The sequence below is a fragment of the Scardinius erythrophthalmus genome (genome assembly GCF_964197995.2).
Source record: "Scardinius erythrophthalmus genome assembly, chromosome: 21".
Lineage (NCBI taxonomy): Eukaryota > Metazoa > Chordata > Actinopteri > Cypriniformes > Leuciscidae > Scardinius > Scardinius erythrophthalmus.
Window position 1 is genome coordinate 15,464,650 of NC_138241.1, and position 18,122 is coordinate 15,482,771.

An 18,122-nucleotide genomic window follows, 5' to 3' on the forward strand; every position below is an offset into this window, starting at 1 on the left:
ATTTAGAACTGAACTTACAGGTGAGTACGTTTAATACTCAGAAACTAATCTATATCCAGGCACTTGTTTATTAGTAAATGATGGGGCATTAAAAACGATTAAACATTTTTAAATGCCAGGTTTACTTATAAATGAAATCCAGATGAGACTAATAAAAGTAAAGTTGTTTGCACTCCCAATATGCTGTAAAATGCTCCCTTAAGGATATATTTCTACCTGATCTTACCCTTCTGCTGAACACAAAAGAAGATATTTTGAAGAATACGGTAACAGTTGATGGACCCCATTGAATTCTATAGTATGGGAAAAAAATTATAATATGGAAGTCAGTAGGGTCCATCAACTGTTTGTTTACAGATATTCGTCAAAATATCTTATTTTCTGTTCAGCAGAAGAAAGAAACTCATACGGGTTTGGAATAACTTGAGGGTGAGTAAATGATGACAGAATTGTCATTTTTAGGTGAACTATCCCTTTAAGTTTAGCTTTGTTGGTGTAGAGTTGTTGATTGAGTAATTTTAAATATTATTTTGACTTTAATAATATTTAATTAGATTTTAGCCCATAAAGGACTTTCCCCATTTTTTAAGGTAATTTTTAAAGGAGCAAAATCTTGTGACAGTAACGACTGGATTAATGATTCTGAAAATTCAGCTTTTCCACCGCTGGAAAAAGTTACATTTTAAAATAAAAACAGGTGTTTTCAATTTTAATAATATTTCACAATATTCCTGTTTGTACTGTATTTTTGATCAAATAAATCCAGCCTTTGTGAGCACAAGAGACTTCTTTCATTTAAAGTGCCCCTATTATACTTTTTCAGATATTACCTTTCATGCAGTGTGTAATATAGTAATATTTGTGAATGTAAAAAGTCTGCAAAGTCTTAAAGATCAAAGTGCACAACAAATAAAGTTATTGTCTCACAAAATAAAGAACCTATTCTGAAATGCCTAAAAAAGTCGTCAGTAATTACAATCTTACTTCCATAACATTCATATTTAACAATGTAACACATTTACACAATGCCAGGCTATGGTCTTCATTGGCTACTCATAAAAACGTCTGATGTCCTGCTCAAGTCGTCATTGCGATGGAGTTTCGGGGTTCTTTCAGTGTTTCATCGGACTCGCGCTCGAAATGAGTTACTGTGTACAATTGCTGAGGATTTAGGAAGCCTCAAGAGCTGAAATTCAATTATGGTAATGGAAGTTTTGTTTCCGACATGTGCTGTAAGCGGTAGACCAATCACAACAGACTGGGCCATCTGGCCAATCAGAGCAGAGTAGCTCTCGGAAAGGCAGGGCTTAGAAAGACTGAATCTTCGAAAAAAAATCGTTTTTAGACTTTTTGAGAAATGTTCCAACAATTGTTTCAACAGTCTTTAAACATATTTAATAATTTTCTTAGTAAAAATACAATAAAATCAAACTATTCACAAAGATTTGTAAACATTTGCACCTCTCTGAAGACTTTACGCTTCAGATGCCGTCAATACATAGACGTTGTATGTTTCAGGACCAATTTAAACATGTGTGCTCACCTCAATTTGCATACAAACACCTAAGAATACTAAGGACATTACGCTGCTAGCCCACTTATCAATGCGGTTTAAAAAGAAACGCGTAATCTCAATCGCTATCAGTCAGCTTGAAGATTAATTTCATTTGTCTTTTGTACTGTATCATCTATTTATCCTCATCCTACCAAGGGGAAGGAAGGAAATCTCAGAGGCACAGAAACTCCTGGGAGAGCTCAGCCTGACACACAGGCCCTAATTCCCACAGAAACCTCTTTTATTATCAGGCCCCAATCTGCCTTGCACCAGTCATTACTTTCCTCTCAGCTCTGAGCTCATCTGAGGAATCGGACGCATCCCCCGAGAGCTCAGGCTGGAGGATATATTCTGCATTGGTTCAACCAACTGGGGCTCAGAGGAAATATTTGCCCTAATAAGACATGTAACGGCATCGCAACTTCTCGAGAAGGCGGAATCAAAGATACAAAAGGCAAAATGCGGCATCCTGCCATCCGACGTATCTGTACGGCTGATCAGTAGCGAAATGATTTTTTAAATTGAAATGGTGTGTTGCTCAAGCACGCCATACAATGTGCCTCGTTCAGTCAAATTACGTTATTTGCTATCTTGCTTGGATCTAGTAAGTGACTTCTTCATTGTGATAGGCAGCTTTCCATGAATAAAAGGCAAAGAAAGTTGACACAATGTCTGTCTGTTTTATTATTATTTAATTATGTAGCATCGTTCTCTCTTATTTCTTCTCTGGCTTTTTTTGCTTTCCTTCAGTTCTTCCCTTTTTTTGGTCTCTTGGAATAAAAATCTGATAAGTCGCTGTGGGTTTGAGAAGTTCCTGCAGAGAGGAGTAATTGAGGAGTGGAGGAGAAGATTATATGGTCTTTTCTCTCCTCTCAGATGAGTACAGTGAGCACCCTTAAGAAAGCCAACGTTAGGATTAACCCAACAGCTTTATAATCTCTCCCCTGCTTGGCTTCTCATATTCTACAAATTCTGATAGGAAGGCACTTTATTTGTCAAATCAGACAAGGAAATGCCGATTAAGAGGGTTTTGTATAATCTCATTAGGAGCGCTGACAGTGTAAATGCATTGTCTATGAAGCGAGGCTGGTGTGCACTTCCTCACAATCTACAGTCAATAGTGTCATACGAAGCAGTGAGATACGAAGTACTTCATTGATGGCTGACTACAAACAGCATGTCATTACTGAATATCAAAAAAACACGCTTTGTGTTTTGGGGTTAATATGATTTTTACAGTTAATTCATTCCCAGTCAATACACTGACACTTTGTTGTGTTTGCGGATGACTATCCACAGGGAAATAAATTCATTACGGCTTAACCAGGAGGTCACTGTGAAGGGAATTAACAACGGTCCGTGAATGAGCAATTGGAAAAACACTTTAATTAGAAGATGTTAATGATGTGCCTCATTGTTATGTTTTAGCTCCTTTTATTTATTCACGTTGCCTTCGAGACGCACCAAAACACTTCAGCGTGAAGAACAGCGCTAAGAAAGGTTGAAAACGTCTTTAGTGAGGAACACCACGGCTAGATGTTTGTTTTCTCGCTGGCTGCGTTTTGAGCCGTGAGTAATTGAAATAAAGCTTTAATTTATTGTCAGTGCATGACCTGAACTGTGGCTGATGGCGTCGCTTTCGCCCGAAGTGACTGAATTATTTGTGTAGTCAACTGTGAATTAAGTTTACATTCCTGTAATATCAGCATAAGATTCATAATGTTTAAGAGATCACTTTTGCTCTTTATTTAGATGTCTTGGGGCTTTTGGAAATGGTTCCATTTGTTTGTGTATAGTTACAGGGAGGAAGAATAATGGCTGTCTGCCCTTTAGTATCGCATCTCTTTGGCTCTCGTTTTTATCTCTGTCGTTTGTCAACCTGTCCCAGGGTGTCTACGGAGTCTTACTCGCCTCTAGATTTTACTGGCTCTTCTCAACTTATTGAATTTACAGCTTTGTTGCAGGTAAATTATGGCCTATTAGGGTGTTTGTTACTGAACCTTTTTGTTGTGGATTTTAAGTCATTCAGCTTGGTCATAAATCTAGGTTAGAGAATAATGCACCCTATGTTACCTGGTCACAAAGCAAAATTAGAAATAGGATGCAAATTTAAGTACAAGCCCATGCTGTTTTGGGGTTAAATGACCATTAGTGGCTCTAAAACACTCCACTGAAACGAATCAAAATTAGAGGGAAAATTATTAGAGAATAACAATTTAATTGTGGTCTGTTTTTCCACACAAAAACTTTTGGTTCTCAATAAGACTTGAAAATAGAGCATAAATTGTATGAAAAAAAAAAACATGCCTTACCATGAGTATATAAAAAATTTTTAGGAGAAATATCCAAACACAAATATAAACTTTGTTATACACATTTTTAAAGTCCCCGTGAACCGGAAGTTGCAAACGACTTTTCTCCAGTGTTATGACGTATTTCCCAGTGAAAAGGAATATTGAACAGAGGGCAGGGTTTTACTCTAGCGCTCCTCCTCTCCATCTCTGCTCATAGCAGACTAACGGTTTGAGGGGAGTGGTTAAGCGTTGCCCAAACCAATTCCTCAAACCTACGTCATCAGAGAAGGTCCTCCAATGAAGAGGGGAGGGGCATTTTCAGATTTTGATTAAAGATTACCATGGTAAAAAAAATTTTTTTGAAATATTTTCTTTTACGGATTAATTGTTCACCACAAGACTAGTAATATGCGCTAACAAAGTAAATAGGGTCAATTTTGATTTCATGGGGACTTTAAGGTTTTCCTGTGGCTCGACTGGTGGTACACAGTGCCATCAATGTCAGGTCCTTGAATGTCTCACAAAATACTTGAATTTTGGATCTGAAATATAATTTTGAACATTCCTGCTTAAACAGTTAAAGGTTAATAGAGCATTCTTTATAAATGTGCATTTTATTCTTATTAAAGGTTTTATTAACTTTTTTAAAGCCTTATCTATATTTCAACAATAAAACATGCTTTTCACATGGGGTTTTCATCAGTTCAATTTGTGTTTTGCAAAAACACGTCATTCATATACGACTACCTTTTTCATGCATTTTTTTTTCACCTTGATTTCCGACATGACATTAAATAAATAAATCACATTGATTTCCAAGAATTTCTAAATACTTAATGTAATGTATTTATATGGCTTTGATTTTGTTCTCCCCAAAGGTAAATGGTGCGAGCTGAATGTTGATGAGTGCAAATCCAATCCATGCCGAAACAACGGAAGGTGCATCGACGGTCTTAATGGTTACCAGTGTGTGTGCTCCAGAGGTTTCATGGGCTATCACTGTGAGAGAAACATTGATGAGTGCTCATCCAACCCCTGTGTTCATGGGAGGTACATTAACCTTGCTGAGCTGTAACAATGTGAATTTCAAGCTCTGTGATTGAGAGCTTTGTAAACGGCTATTCACAGCCATTCTGAAAGAGACGGTACCTCTGAGTCTTTTAAAAAACTAAATGTGCTCGCAATCCTTCTTGCCAGCTCACTCTCAATTAACTGTTTGGCAGTCTGCTACTCAGTAAACACAACATAATTAGTCATTACCAGCTGTTTCTCGCACTAACCAAGTTACAGTAATAATTAGATTTTATATAAAGTACTAATGCCTTAAATAGTCACAGTTTGGGTTGAACAGATTTTTCCCTTGGGAACCATACCTGGGAAACATCTCAGATTTGTTGTTTTAAAGTGTACAATGTGTTACGGTAGTAAAAAGGGATTATAACAGGACTCAATAATAAGAGTATGGGGTTTTTTTACTGTCCAGATTGAATCAGTAGTTCAGATTTGTACTTAAAAATGATTTAAAATATGTATATATATTCCTGGATGTTCAGCTATATTATAACTCAACAACAACTATAAACAATGAGGTCACCTATGCATAAAAATGCTGACATGATTTGTACATATTTTAACATACTGATGCCTGCTAAAATACTGTTTGGATTTAAGTAGGGCAAATGCTTAAGAGTCTATGATTGGATCATTATTGCTGTGATTATTATGTTTCTAGCATGTTATATGTTTGGCAACTGTTCTTCTAACCCTAATTGATTGAGTGTGTAGCTTTTCATTTCTTAAACAACCATGTAGGAAGACACATCACGGCCATATTCCAGGATGACAATGTCAGGATTCATCAGGCTCAAATTGTGAAAGAATGGTTGGGAGGGAGCATGAGGAATCATTTTCACACAAGGTCTTGACCAAAAACTCTTGATGAAAATAACATCACAACATTTATTTCCATCACGAGGTGCATCAATTTTTGGTCCTCTGTAAAGTTTCCTCCAGCACATCCTAAAGACTTTCAATGAATTTAAGGTCTGGACTCAGAGGTGCCGATTCATGTGTGAAAATGATTCTTCATGCTCCCTCCCAACCATTTTTTCACAATTTGAGCCTGATGAATCTAGGCTTTGTCATTCTGGAATATGGCCATGATGTGTTGTTTAAGAAGTGAAAAGCTACACACTGTTGCCAAACATATAACATGCTAGAAACATAATAATCACAGCAATAAGGATCCAATCATAGACTCTTAAGTATTTGCCCATTAAATCTAAACAGCGACTTTTTTTTTGGCCAAGCAGTATATATATGCATAAAAACACAGATATCTCATCAATAAACGTCTGTGCTGGCTTGTCAAAACACTCTCACACCAGCCCTGGACCATCCTTATTGTTGAGCCCAGTAAAATCTAGAAATAAAAAGGGGACACAGTTCATGCAGATAAACATGCATAGGTTTATAAATAGACACATCTTTAAATTTTATAATGCCATTATACTGATTATGAGTTTTTAGGATGGATAAAAAATGCGGGTTGTCACCTGACATTTGCTGTTAAACCGCGAAATGAGCTGCTTAATCACAGCCTAGTAAATGTTGCACTTGCACATTAATTAACCATCAATGTGACTTTATCAAGACAGCAGGAGTGTGAGAGTTGCAGTGCCATACAACATGACTTTCTAACATTTATCATATGAATTGACCATAAATTATTTACAAGACCCTCACTTATGAAAATTTATACAAGCTTATTGTTTTATTAGTGCTGTCGTTCTGGTGCGTGTGTGTATATACTGTAAAGCCTCTGTCAGAAATCACTTTGCAGGTAAATGTGGAGGTTGTAGCTTCATCGATATGTACAGTCATCTCTCATAAATCACAAATTATGAATGCAGATTTTACACGTCAGAGCACATAATCTCTTTTTTCATTGCAGTTGCCTGGATGAAATAGATGCATACATCTGTCAATGTGAGGTTGGATGGACTGGTCACAGATGCGAGATCAACTTTAATGTGAGTGTGTTGTTTATATGTGTCTATATATGAGCATGTCTGTGTGTGTGTGTGTGTGTGTGTGTGTGTGTATATATATATATATATATATATATATATATATATATATATATATATATATATATATATATATATATATATATATATATATAATTTGTTTTTATATAAAGTCTCTACATATTTTCATATTCTCTACATACATATTTCATTGTAGTATATGTAAAGCCCAAAACAAATAGAAAATATTATAAATTATTTAACAGCCTAATTAAAATCTAATAATAATCATTCTTAAATGATTTTTTTTTATTACATTGACAGAATGTTCACCATACATTATGTGACCAACAGTGGTGACGTCAAAAGTTTGCGCACTACTCACTCCTTGCCTTGTCAGCAAATTTATTTGAAAATCTTCAGCTGAAAGTTATTTAGCATATGAAAGCCAATCAACAGAATGTAGATATGCAGAAATACAAACTGTTTTGAGACTGTAAAGCATGGTGCATCCATTCACAGAATCATAAATCAAAAATGAATACGCACATTATACCAGATGGAGAGGGCCGTGTCTATCTAAAGAGTCCCTAGGCTTCAATGAAATCAAAGTTCAAGGTTTAACGGTGACAGTGAGTTTCTGAGACGTGTCCGCCACATTTCATTCTGGAGACAGGGTACTGTTAGTACAGACTGTAGCAACACACAAGTACGAACTGGAGTCTGTGAACAAGAGCTCTGACACATACTTTTCTGTGGTAAAAGCTGAGTATCACTAGACCCACTATTGACAGGAACTTTTTGACGTCAAGCACTGCCACAAGTGGCTGTCTGTGCCTTTTTTCCTAAAACTGGGTTGATTTGTGTTAAACTTTCAGTAGCCTTAACAATCAAATGGAGTGGTTAGGTTGTGCTGCCATTTTCGGTGTGTGCAGGCATTATCCCAGCTGGAGATCCTTGTTAAATCAAGTTGGTTTATTGTCATTTCTCTCCCGTATGGTTGGTGAATATAACAAAACACAGCGTCTCTTTAGCCATACTGCAGAACATATTGTAGGTCTTTAAGAAATCAACTTTTGGACAATAAAAATATGCAGTTAATACAAAACTCCAGCAAATTACAATAAAGACATTCTACTCAAAGGGCTGTATATTACTGATGAGTGAGTTACATACATTTTTTCGTAGTCCAGCGAATAACCAGAGAAGTGCCTTTCTTAATATTTTCTGTAGAGCCATCAATTTAAAGGGGGACTTTTTAAGGTCCCAAAAAAAAAGCAAAGATATATGCGAAACAAACAAAAAAAACAAAGATATATGCAAAAAAAAAAAATCTATCTTCATTCGGACCCTCTGCCTGAAATGACCCGCTTTTAAGGGGCGGCTTCTTTGAGGCTTGTCAGTAAACAGATACTTTTATGATTGGCTAATGTCATATGCATAGGAAACAGTATCAACGCAAGTGTTTTGAAAACATTATCAGAAAAAGCATTATGAAATTGTTTATGATGCAACTGCTGTCAGATTAAATACAGTTGGCTGCTTCATCTTCAAGTTTCTTTGCAAACTCTCCATTACACGGTGCCTCGTTTACAAAACAAACTACTCTGAACAAACATATATTCATCTGACGCAATTCTGGATACCATTAGACTAAACAGTCTCAAGTGTGTGAAGTACTTCAGAAAGTGAATGGGCATCTGTATATTGTATTAATTGTAGACAGCGTCAGTGATTATAATGAGTTCTATTTGCTTTTAACACGCTCTCATATGGTGTAGGCAAATGTTAGTCGTTAAGTGACTGAAAGCCAGTGGGCGGGGCCTATGGTGTGATGATGTATCATCAAGTCATCAATGTCTTGCTCGGGAGGCAGGCATATGCAAATGAATTTGCTTGTGTGAAGTCACAGATCACCCAATATCGGTCACCCACGAGCAGTTTTTGGAGCTTGATTAAATAAATGCTTTGTAATGAGGATGACGTTTTATGAAACTTGGAGGTTTTAATGGTACAAAGACCACTTATTATGTAAAAATATCAAGGCAAATTAGATTTTTCATGTCTTGACCACTTTAATTCAATATTTTTTTTTCTACCTTTGGAATATCGGAATCCATGTGCTTTTTTCCTGCTTACACGTTCATGTGTTATATCTGTGTCACATGGGAGGAGAAAATCGGAATTGGGTCACTTGAACCATGTAAAGTAAATGCAGTTAGGGGATAGAATATACAGCATGTACACTATACAAAACCCATAAAACATGAAAACCCAACGTGTGTGCGTGTGTGTGTGTGTGTGTGTGTGTGTGTGTGTGTGTGTGTGTGTGTGTGTGTGTGCACTCTCAATCAGTTGACAAGCCTAAATAATATAAAACTCTGTTCATAAATTCACATAACTTTGGTTCTTAATATAATTTTTGTCTTCGAGTGGTGTGGTCTAGTGGTTGGTTGTGTCAAGGCTGGTAATTTGTTCCATTTTCCAACTGATTCAACTGAAAGGTTGCTAGTGTAGTGCGAGGAACAATCCATAAACCATCGCCAATGTGCCCTTCAGCAAGGAACTTATTCCCAGGATGCGGTTCAAGTTCATAGCAGCATTCAAAGGGGACATCTAAATGTCACAGAAACAAGGTCAACTGGACCTGCGTGTAATAAATAAAGATTCCATTACATCTTCACCACTTGTGGTCTATAAGTAAAACATAGAAACTACAGTTTTTGAATTCTTTGTTTTCAGTTTCTGTTTTCTCTGAATCTGAACATAGTTAAACTAAACCTGTCTGTCACATGACAGATCATAAGAAACCGGAATATCAATCGTAGTTTAATTTTTAATTTGTTTATGTAGTACTATGACAAAAAAATATATATTAGTCCAATATCCATTTGCAGGTGAGGGATTTTCATTGTCGGCGCAAGATTTTGTAAGAAGAATTAAAAAAAAATATATGGCAAAATGGAAATGTTGTGCTTACTGTATCAGACATGGTAAAATGTTAAAACTGTCTTTGTATTGAAGATCTAATAATGTCCCCCTTGGCTTCAAATTTTGCAAAGTAGGATGTGAATTGGTTAGAAATTACACTAATATAAAATCAAAAAGCACCTCACAGGAGACAAAGTAAGGGAGTAAGCATCAGTCTACCTTCATATTCTAATGACAACTAAGATGATGGAAAGGTCAGACATATTGTCGGGTTATGGTAGATTTTTATAATGTTTAAAAAGTGAAATGGAACACCATAATCTCCTGAGAAGAGAGGAAAATCAAGAACTGAAAAGTAAAAAAAAAATATTTTACAAAAGCAACCTACATATTGCACAGTGAGCATAGTATTATACAATTCTTTCAATGCTGTGACAAGTTTGTGTGCTTTTTAAGTACAGATTTTATTTGTAGATTTGATATGTATTTTATGTGTATTTTATAAGTTTTTATATTTGTCCATGCTGTTCATAATTTTTACAATAGGAATTTAAACACTTTTTTAAGTAACTCAAACAGATCTTGGATGCTGTATATGCTTTAGATATTGGGGATTATTCTTCTGAATAACAACCATGGAATCATCTAAACACAAGTGTGTGATTAAAATACTTCTATCCCTAATTGATTTAATACCTAGCATGGCCTTAAATGTACCCCTGAGATGAAACACTTGGTCGCTTGGAGGACTTCAGAGGCTTGTTTGGAATAAATCATTAGCTGCTGTTCGCTCCCGTAATGACTATAGGACAAGATCTGCCATTCTGTTTGTAAACTCACTTACTATATCTACTCCACTAATGTGCCATATATCTTTTTTTATATGAACATCTTTAAATCACAGAAATGTAATTAAATTTAGCCATTCAGCATGCAGTAAAAACTGTATTAGTGCCCTATGAAAGTGGTATGATCAAGCAATAAACTAGTGATTCAGTGAAAATTTATAGTAAACACTTATCTAATCTACTCGTTTATGTCATCTACTAATCTTTGAAATTTACTATAATACTAACTAATATTTTAATACTATTAAATTATTGGTTTTGTGTAAAGAAATAATTTTGATCCTAAATCTGACATCCATTAAGACAGAGAAATACTATTTGTAATGTTTTGCTTGATTGTTTCACCCCATATATTGTAATATACATACATTGTGTGTGCATATGTGTGTATTATATGTGTCTGTGTGTGTAGCAAGGTCGCTAATTTCTATTTTTTTATGTTAGGAGTGTGAGGCTCATCCATGTCTTAATGGAGGCTCCTGTGTGGATCTTCTGGACAAATATGCCTGCATATGTGCAGATGGTTTCACTGGGAAGAACTGTGACATTGACCAGAATGTGTGTCTGCAGACGTCTCTTAATTTCTCCCTGTGTTTCAATGGAGGGACATGTGTGGACGGACCAGGGGCCAACTTCACTTGCAGGTGAAAACAATACTTTAGACATTATGTAAACCTAGACGAAACTTCTGATCTTTTTCTGTATGATGTTTAACAATAGTTGAGTATTTATTATCCTAGGATATATGTTTTCCAAAACCATATCAGCCTAAGTCGATTTTTGCAATCTACTTATGCTTACAATGCTTTTAGGCAATGCATGCAGTCCAGATCAGTGTTGGGGAAGCTACTTCGTAACGCTTTATTTCGATAGTCCACTTTAGACATTCTACTAACTATAAGTGAGTCAACTAACTGTCATTAGAGGATTAGTAGACTGTTTGCTTAATATTTGCTAACACTTTATTTTGATGCTCCCCCGACAGACATTCTACTGACTATGGGCCCTATTTTAACGGTCTGAAACACAAGTGTCAAGCGCAAAGCGCAAGTAACTTTGTGGGCAGATCTTGGGCGCTATTGCTATTTTCCCGGCGGGATAAATGACTCTTGCGCCCGGCACAAATCTAAAAGTTGTTGGTCTGAAGTAGCTTCATTATTCATAGGTGTGGTTTGGGCGTAACGTGAAATAAACCAATCAGAGAGTCATCTCACATTCCCTTTAAGAGCAGATGCGCTTTTTCCATAGCGGATTGCTATTGTAACGGCGGATTTGCCAGGCGCGCGCCAGGAGCGGTTCACAGCCAAGGAGAGCAACGCTCTCGTCACGGCCGTAAAAGAGAGAGAAGTTACATTGAAATGGAGAAACCCACCCAAATTAACTTCGGTTAAACAGGCGTATGATAATTTGGGTAAATGTGTAAGCTAGATGTATGCTTTTATAATAGATTATCTATCTATCTATCTATCTATCTATCTATCTATTGTAATAATGTATGATTTGCAAAAATGAAAACTGCTGCTTCTGTGTAGATGAGAGAATCAAAGTGCGCGTTGTGCACACACTACATTGATTATGGCCAAGCATGCGCCCTTAAAATAGCATATGAATAACATGCGCAACGCGCCACAGACTTTAAACTATTTTTCCTGGTTAGTGGCGCAATTGTTTTCTAAACCTGCAAAATAGCATGAAGGAACGTTAGCGCCGGAACACGCCTCCTCTTTGCGCTGAACTGCCCTGGGGAGCGCAAGTGTATTTCCTAACTTACCGACGTGCGTCTCTGGAGGGAAAAGTCCGCTTTGCGCGGGTGCAAAATAGGAATGATACATGCGTCGGTGTACAAAGTCAATTGCGTTGGGTGCAAGATAGGGCCCTATAAGTTACTTGGCAACTACAAGTCAACTTATTCTACTAACCCGAACCCTAACACCTAACCATAACTTACCAGTCTACTGACAGTCTACTACAGTCTACTAATACTCTAATGAGAGTTAGTTGACATGTAGTTGAAAAGGTACTTACAGTTAGTAGAATGTCTAAAGTGGACTATCGAAATAAAGTGTAACCAGCTACTTTAAACTGTAGCTATCGCTAAACAAAATAATAAATATTAATATTGTTATTGTTATTCATCATTTAAAGTATTAACTCTCATGGGTTACTTACAAATAATAGAGGTAGTGCTTTTGAGTTATCTTAGTGACTTCAAACTTTTGAGTCCATTCACCTAAAAGATTTGTTTTCTCATTCAGACTCAAAGCACTAAGTATGGAAGAGAATGAGAATAATTTGATCAACTAAAACATTAATTTGTTTGCAAATAAAACACAACTAACAAAATGAACAAACTAAAAATAAAATTAGATTTACGTTTTTTTTTTTTATATATAACTTGTAATTGGTTACTGCCAGACACTTATCCAGATACATTTCCACGGTTCCTCTTGGTTCTTTATAAAGGTCTGTAAGGTTGCCAGAGTGTCTGATTATGCAGCAGCTGCTACAACATTATCGCTGAACTGAAGGGCTGAAATTGCATTGTGGTGCATTACACATTCTGCATAAAAGGGCCCATCCAACACATAACATATCTCATTATCTCTTCCTCCTAAGACAATATTCTAATGTGAATAAGCCCTCTGTCCAGACTCTCTGATTAGCCCGGCCGATAATGCTATTTGCAATTCTCATCATGTCTGCTGCACTGATGCACGGACGGACAGACAGCTGTGGAATGAAAAAGCATTGTCTGTCCAAATGAGGCCTCATTGGATTGATTTTCTCAAATGAAAAACAAACGCCCCCATCCCATTTTGTGTTTACTCTCATTTGAAATCACTTGCAGACTGATGACTCACAGGCCGATTGTATTTAAGCCTGTTTCATTTGGTAATGGACAAAAGCACACATATTAAAGACCAAAAAAGAATTGGAGCTTAATCAGTGTTAAATCAGCTTTTTCTCTTTTTGCATATATGTTAAAGATTCAGAACAGATTGAGTGTTGACATGTTCATGTCATGTTCACATGAAAGCCATCAAAACTGCCACAGAAATAAATAAAAAAAGATTACATAATCTTTATGTAAATTACAAAAGATATGTTGCTGCTGCATGCATAGACATGCATAAATCCCATAGCCGATCTAGGCAGGTGGAGCTGGGGGAGGTGGAGGATTTCAGAGGAACTCTGATTGACCGCACTGAAGGACTATATCCTAAAGCAAACAACGAACCAAACTATTTAAATGAGCAAACAATCTTATTTGCTGCAGAATCTGCAGAGGCCAATCAGCTTTTGCCATGCGGTAATGATGTGATTGCTTGCAGATTGCATGTAAGGAAGCTGCATCCTCTAGAGTTTCATGACTGAAAAATACATACAGTACATATATACACACACACACACACATATATACAGTGGGGAGAACAAGTATTTGATATACTGCCGATTTTGCAGGTTTTCCCACTTACAAAGCATGTAGAAGTCTGTAATTTTTATCATAGGTACTCTTCAACTGTGAGAGACGGAATCTAAAACAAAAATCCAGAAAATCACATTGTATGATTTTTAAGTAATTAATTTGCATTTTATTGCATGACATAAGTATTTGATACATCAGAAAAGCAGAACTTAATATTTGGCACAGAAACCTTTGTTTGCAATTACAGAGATCATACGATTCCTGTAGTTCTTGACCAGGTTTGCACACACTGCTGCAGGGATTTTGGCCCACTCCTCTATACAGACCTTCTCCAGATCCTTCAGGTTTCGGGACTGTCGCTGGGCAATACGGACTTTCAGCTCCCTCCAAAGATTTTCTATTGGGTTCAGGTCTGGAGACTGGCTAGGCCACTCCAGGACATTGAGATGCTTCTTACGGAGCCACTCCTTAGTTGCCCTGGCTGTGTGTTTCGGGTGGTTGTCATGCTGGAAGACCCAGCCACGACCCATCTTCAATGCTCTTACTGAGGGAAGGAGGTTGTTGGCCAAGATCTCGCGATACATGGCCCCAGTGGCGCAAAAAGTGGGTATGCGCTATATGCGGCGCATAGGGGCGCGCAGCACCAGGGGGGCGCCAAAGCGATGGTCTTTTTTTTTTCTTTTTTTTTTAATCTATATGTAGCTGCTGTTGTGCGTTTCTAAATAATTTCTGCATTTCCTCAATGTTATATAACTTTTTTGGAGGACTAACAGGATAGAGTAGTATATTCATAAGATTCCATCATATAATTTTGACATAGAGAGGGGGGGTAATATCGCGTCGCGAGCGGAGCAGGCAGGGGCGCCGTGAGCGCTGAGCGAGCCGGCACGAGTCGAAAAAGATGGATAAAGCAAAAAAGCTGTCGGGACTAAAAATAGAAAAAGAAAGAGGGAAAAGGAGATGGCATGTCAATTGATGCGCCAGCAGCTAAATAAGTGGATGGTCAAAGGCAACAGGTAGGATTTAAAGTGTGACGTCCAGGCTAGGAGATTCCCGGTGGGGTAGCCTACATCTAACGTAATACGCTATTTTTTTTTTCTTTGTCTTAACTCGTACATCGGCGGCCCATTCGTTTTGTTTTGCTTAATTGGCGCCGCTGGGTTAGTGCCGTTGTAATGCATTGGTAAAAAAAAAGTCAGCATTATTTTTATTTTTATTTTTTATTTTATTTTTTACATTTTTCATTACACACGTAGATTAGCAGCCCATTGGTTCTTTTCGATCTTGACTGACACTGGGCTGGCCCAATCACATCTTTAATGTGAAGTATAGAAATTAGTACAAAACGAATTCTGAAAGTTTCCTTTAGTTTTCAGTGCATTTGTTTTACAATATATGGCTATTGAATTTTTTCTTTGTTTAATTTGCACACTGAATATGGGTTGGAGCTTTTAATTTTGAACACTCAAAGTGCACCAGATCGATGAATTCAACATTAAAAAGCACAAAATTTTCTTACGGGGGAGCATGCACCCGAACCCCCCTAGAGGGACAGAGGTCCACTCAGCAGTGGATTCATCACTGTGAAATATACTTCAATTTTATTAATAAATGACAACTTTCTACTTATTTCATCTGTTAGCTATCACACGTTCCTCACTCACATGGCACAGTTATTTATTTCTTTGTTGTTGTTTTTTTTGGGGGGGGGGAGGGGGGGCGCCAAAATTGTTGCTGCATACACCTCTGACACTGGGTAGTTGCGCCCCTGCATGGCCCCATCCATCCTCCCCTCAATACGGTGCAGTCGTCCTGTCCCCTTTGCGGAAAAGCATCCCCAAAGAATGATGTTTCCACCTCCATGCTTCACGGTTGGGATGGTGTTCTTGGGGTTGTACTCATCCTTCTTCCTCCAAACACGGCGTTTAGACCAAAAAGCTCTATTTTTGTCTCATCAGACCACATGACCTTCTCCATTCCTCCTCTGGATCATCCAGATGGTCATTGGCAAACTTCAGACGGGCCTGGACATGCGCTGGCTTGAGCGGGGGGACCTTGCGTGCGCTGCAGGATTTTAATCCATGACGGCGTAGGGTGTTACTAATGGTTTTCTTTGAGACTGTGGTCCCAGCTCTCTTCAGGTCATTGGCCAGGTCCTGCCGTGTAGTTCTGGGCTGATCCCTCACCTTCCTCATGATACCCCACGAGGTGAGATCTTGCATGGTGCCCCAGACCGAGGGAGATTGACCGTCATCTTGAACTTCTTCCGTTTTCTAATAATTGCGCCAACAGTTGTTGCCTTCTCACCAAGCTGCTTGCCTATTGTCCTGTAGCCCATCGCAGCCTTGTGCAGGTCTACAATTTATCCCTGATGTCCTTACACAGCTCTCTGGTCTTGGCTATTGTGGAGAGGTTGGAGTCTGTTTGATTGAGTGTGTGGACAGATGTCTTTTATACAGGTAACAAGTTCAAACAGGTGCAGTTAATACAGGTAATGAGTGGAGAACAGGAGGGCTTCTTAAAGAAAAACTAACAGGTCTGTGAGAGCCGGAATTCTTACTGGTTGGTAGGTGATCAAATACTTATGTCATGCAATAAAATGCAAATTAATTATTTAAAAATCATACAATGTGATTTTCTGGATTTTTGTTTTAGATTCCGTCTCTCACAGTTGAAGTGTATCTATGATACAGATTACAGACCTCTACATGCTTTGTAAGTGGGAAAACCTGCAAAATCGGCAGTATATCAAATACTTGTTCTCCCCACTATATATATATATACAAAATCAGCAATTATGAAACACGTTTAAAATCTGATGGTCTTGTATTATTGACTCAATATATATCATAAACTTTAAATCGATTTAAATATATATATAGGATCTATATCTAAATATATTTATAGGATATACATATATATTTAATTCGATTTAAAGTTTATGATATATATTGGGTCAATGATACAAAAGACCAACGTGTTTCATAATTGCTGATTTTGCTTTACATCTTGCATGTTTCTGGTTCAGATAGTTCACAATTCAGGATTTTTTTTTTTTTTCTGACCCCTGACTGGACTGTTACCGATATTATTTTAAGAAGTGCTGCTTCAGAACGCCTCTGGACACTTTGGAAAGAATATCTGTCAGTGTCTTTCATCTTTACTTGATATCTTGTTGATATTCTTACAGATTCTCAAATGGCAACATTCACTTTTTTGTCACTGAAATCTCTTTTTACTGGTGTGGGGACAGAGCAAACATTTCCCTTTTTGAATTACACCTTTTCACGTTAGTTAATTTTTGATTTATGCAAAATAATTATAATGTACTGTATCAGTACTGTATAAGAGCTGCATTTCTACTCTGTGTCTTGAAGTGTACCAACAATCTGTTCATAATCTTCAGCGTTCACAGTGTAATCACCATAACAAAAAATAACAAAAAAATCCAGGCAATATTTTGAAAATTTTCTATATGCCAACAAACTCTGTTAATGAGACATTTCTCAGTTTGCTCACCATCTGTGTGGCAGCACTTTCACAAGCTAAGCTGGCCATATGTCTGTCATTAATTATATTTTTTCCTTTTGAATATTTGCTTTTTTAAAGGGCTCAAGGCTGTGGCTCAGAAAGTCGTAGCATTCTGTTCAACCTTTTAAAGGGACATGTTTTTAGAGAATAAAAACATCTGATTCTCTGTGCAAAGTTTAAAAGAGGAATGCTTTCATTCAGCTGCCTGCCAGGTTTTGTGGGAGATTTCTGTGAGGTAGAGATGAATGAATGCTGTTCTGAGCCGTGCCTTCATGGGGCCATCTGCCAAGACCTCATCAATGGCTACCAATGTCACTGTCGACCAGGTGAGGCTTTAATGTTATCGAAAATATCTAAAGTAATACAATATTAATACATTTTTATTAAGCAGAGGCATTATGTACTGTATCAATCTTTCACTGAACATGGCATTTGTGCTTTATAGACAGGGTTCCACAGTAAATAAAAAACTTGATAATGTGCATTTTTTCCATGTTGAAATAATTT

At 37.2% G+C, this 18,122-nt stretch overlaps 1 protein-coding gene across 1 annotated transcript in view; it reads left to right on the forward strand.

The window, feature by feature from the left end:
• Positions 1-18,122, forward strand: part of eys (eyes shut homolog) — a gene marked incomplete at both ends in the record, with an annotated part of 268,937 nt that overhangs the window by 132,403 nt on the left and 118,412 nt on the right. Inside the window, 4 exons of the mRNA XM_081351375.1 lie at positions 4,728-4,899; positions 6,803-6,881; positions 11,102-11,301; positions 17,817-17,941. Of these exons, the coding sequence (XP_081207501.1) occupies positions 4,728-4,899; positions 6,803-6,881; positions 11,102-11,301; positions 17,817-17,941 (576 nt within the window). The remainder of the gene's footprint in view (positions 1-4,727; positions 4,900-6,802; positions 6,882-11,101; positions 11,302-17,816; positions 17,942-18,122) is intronic.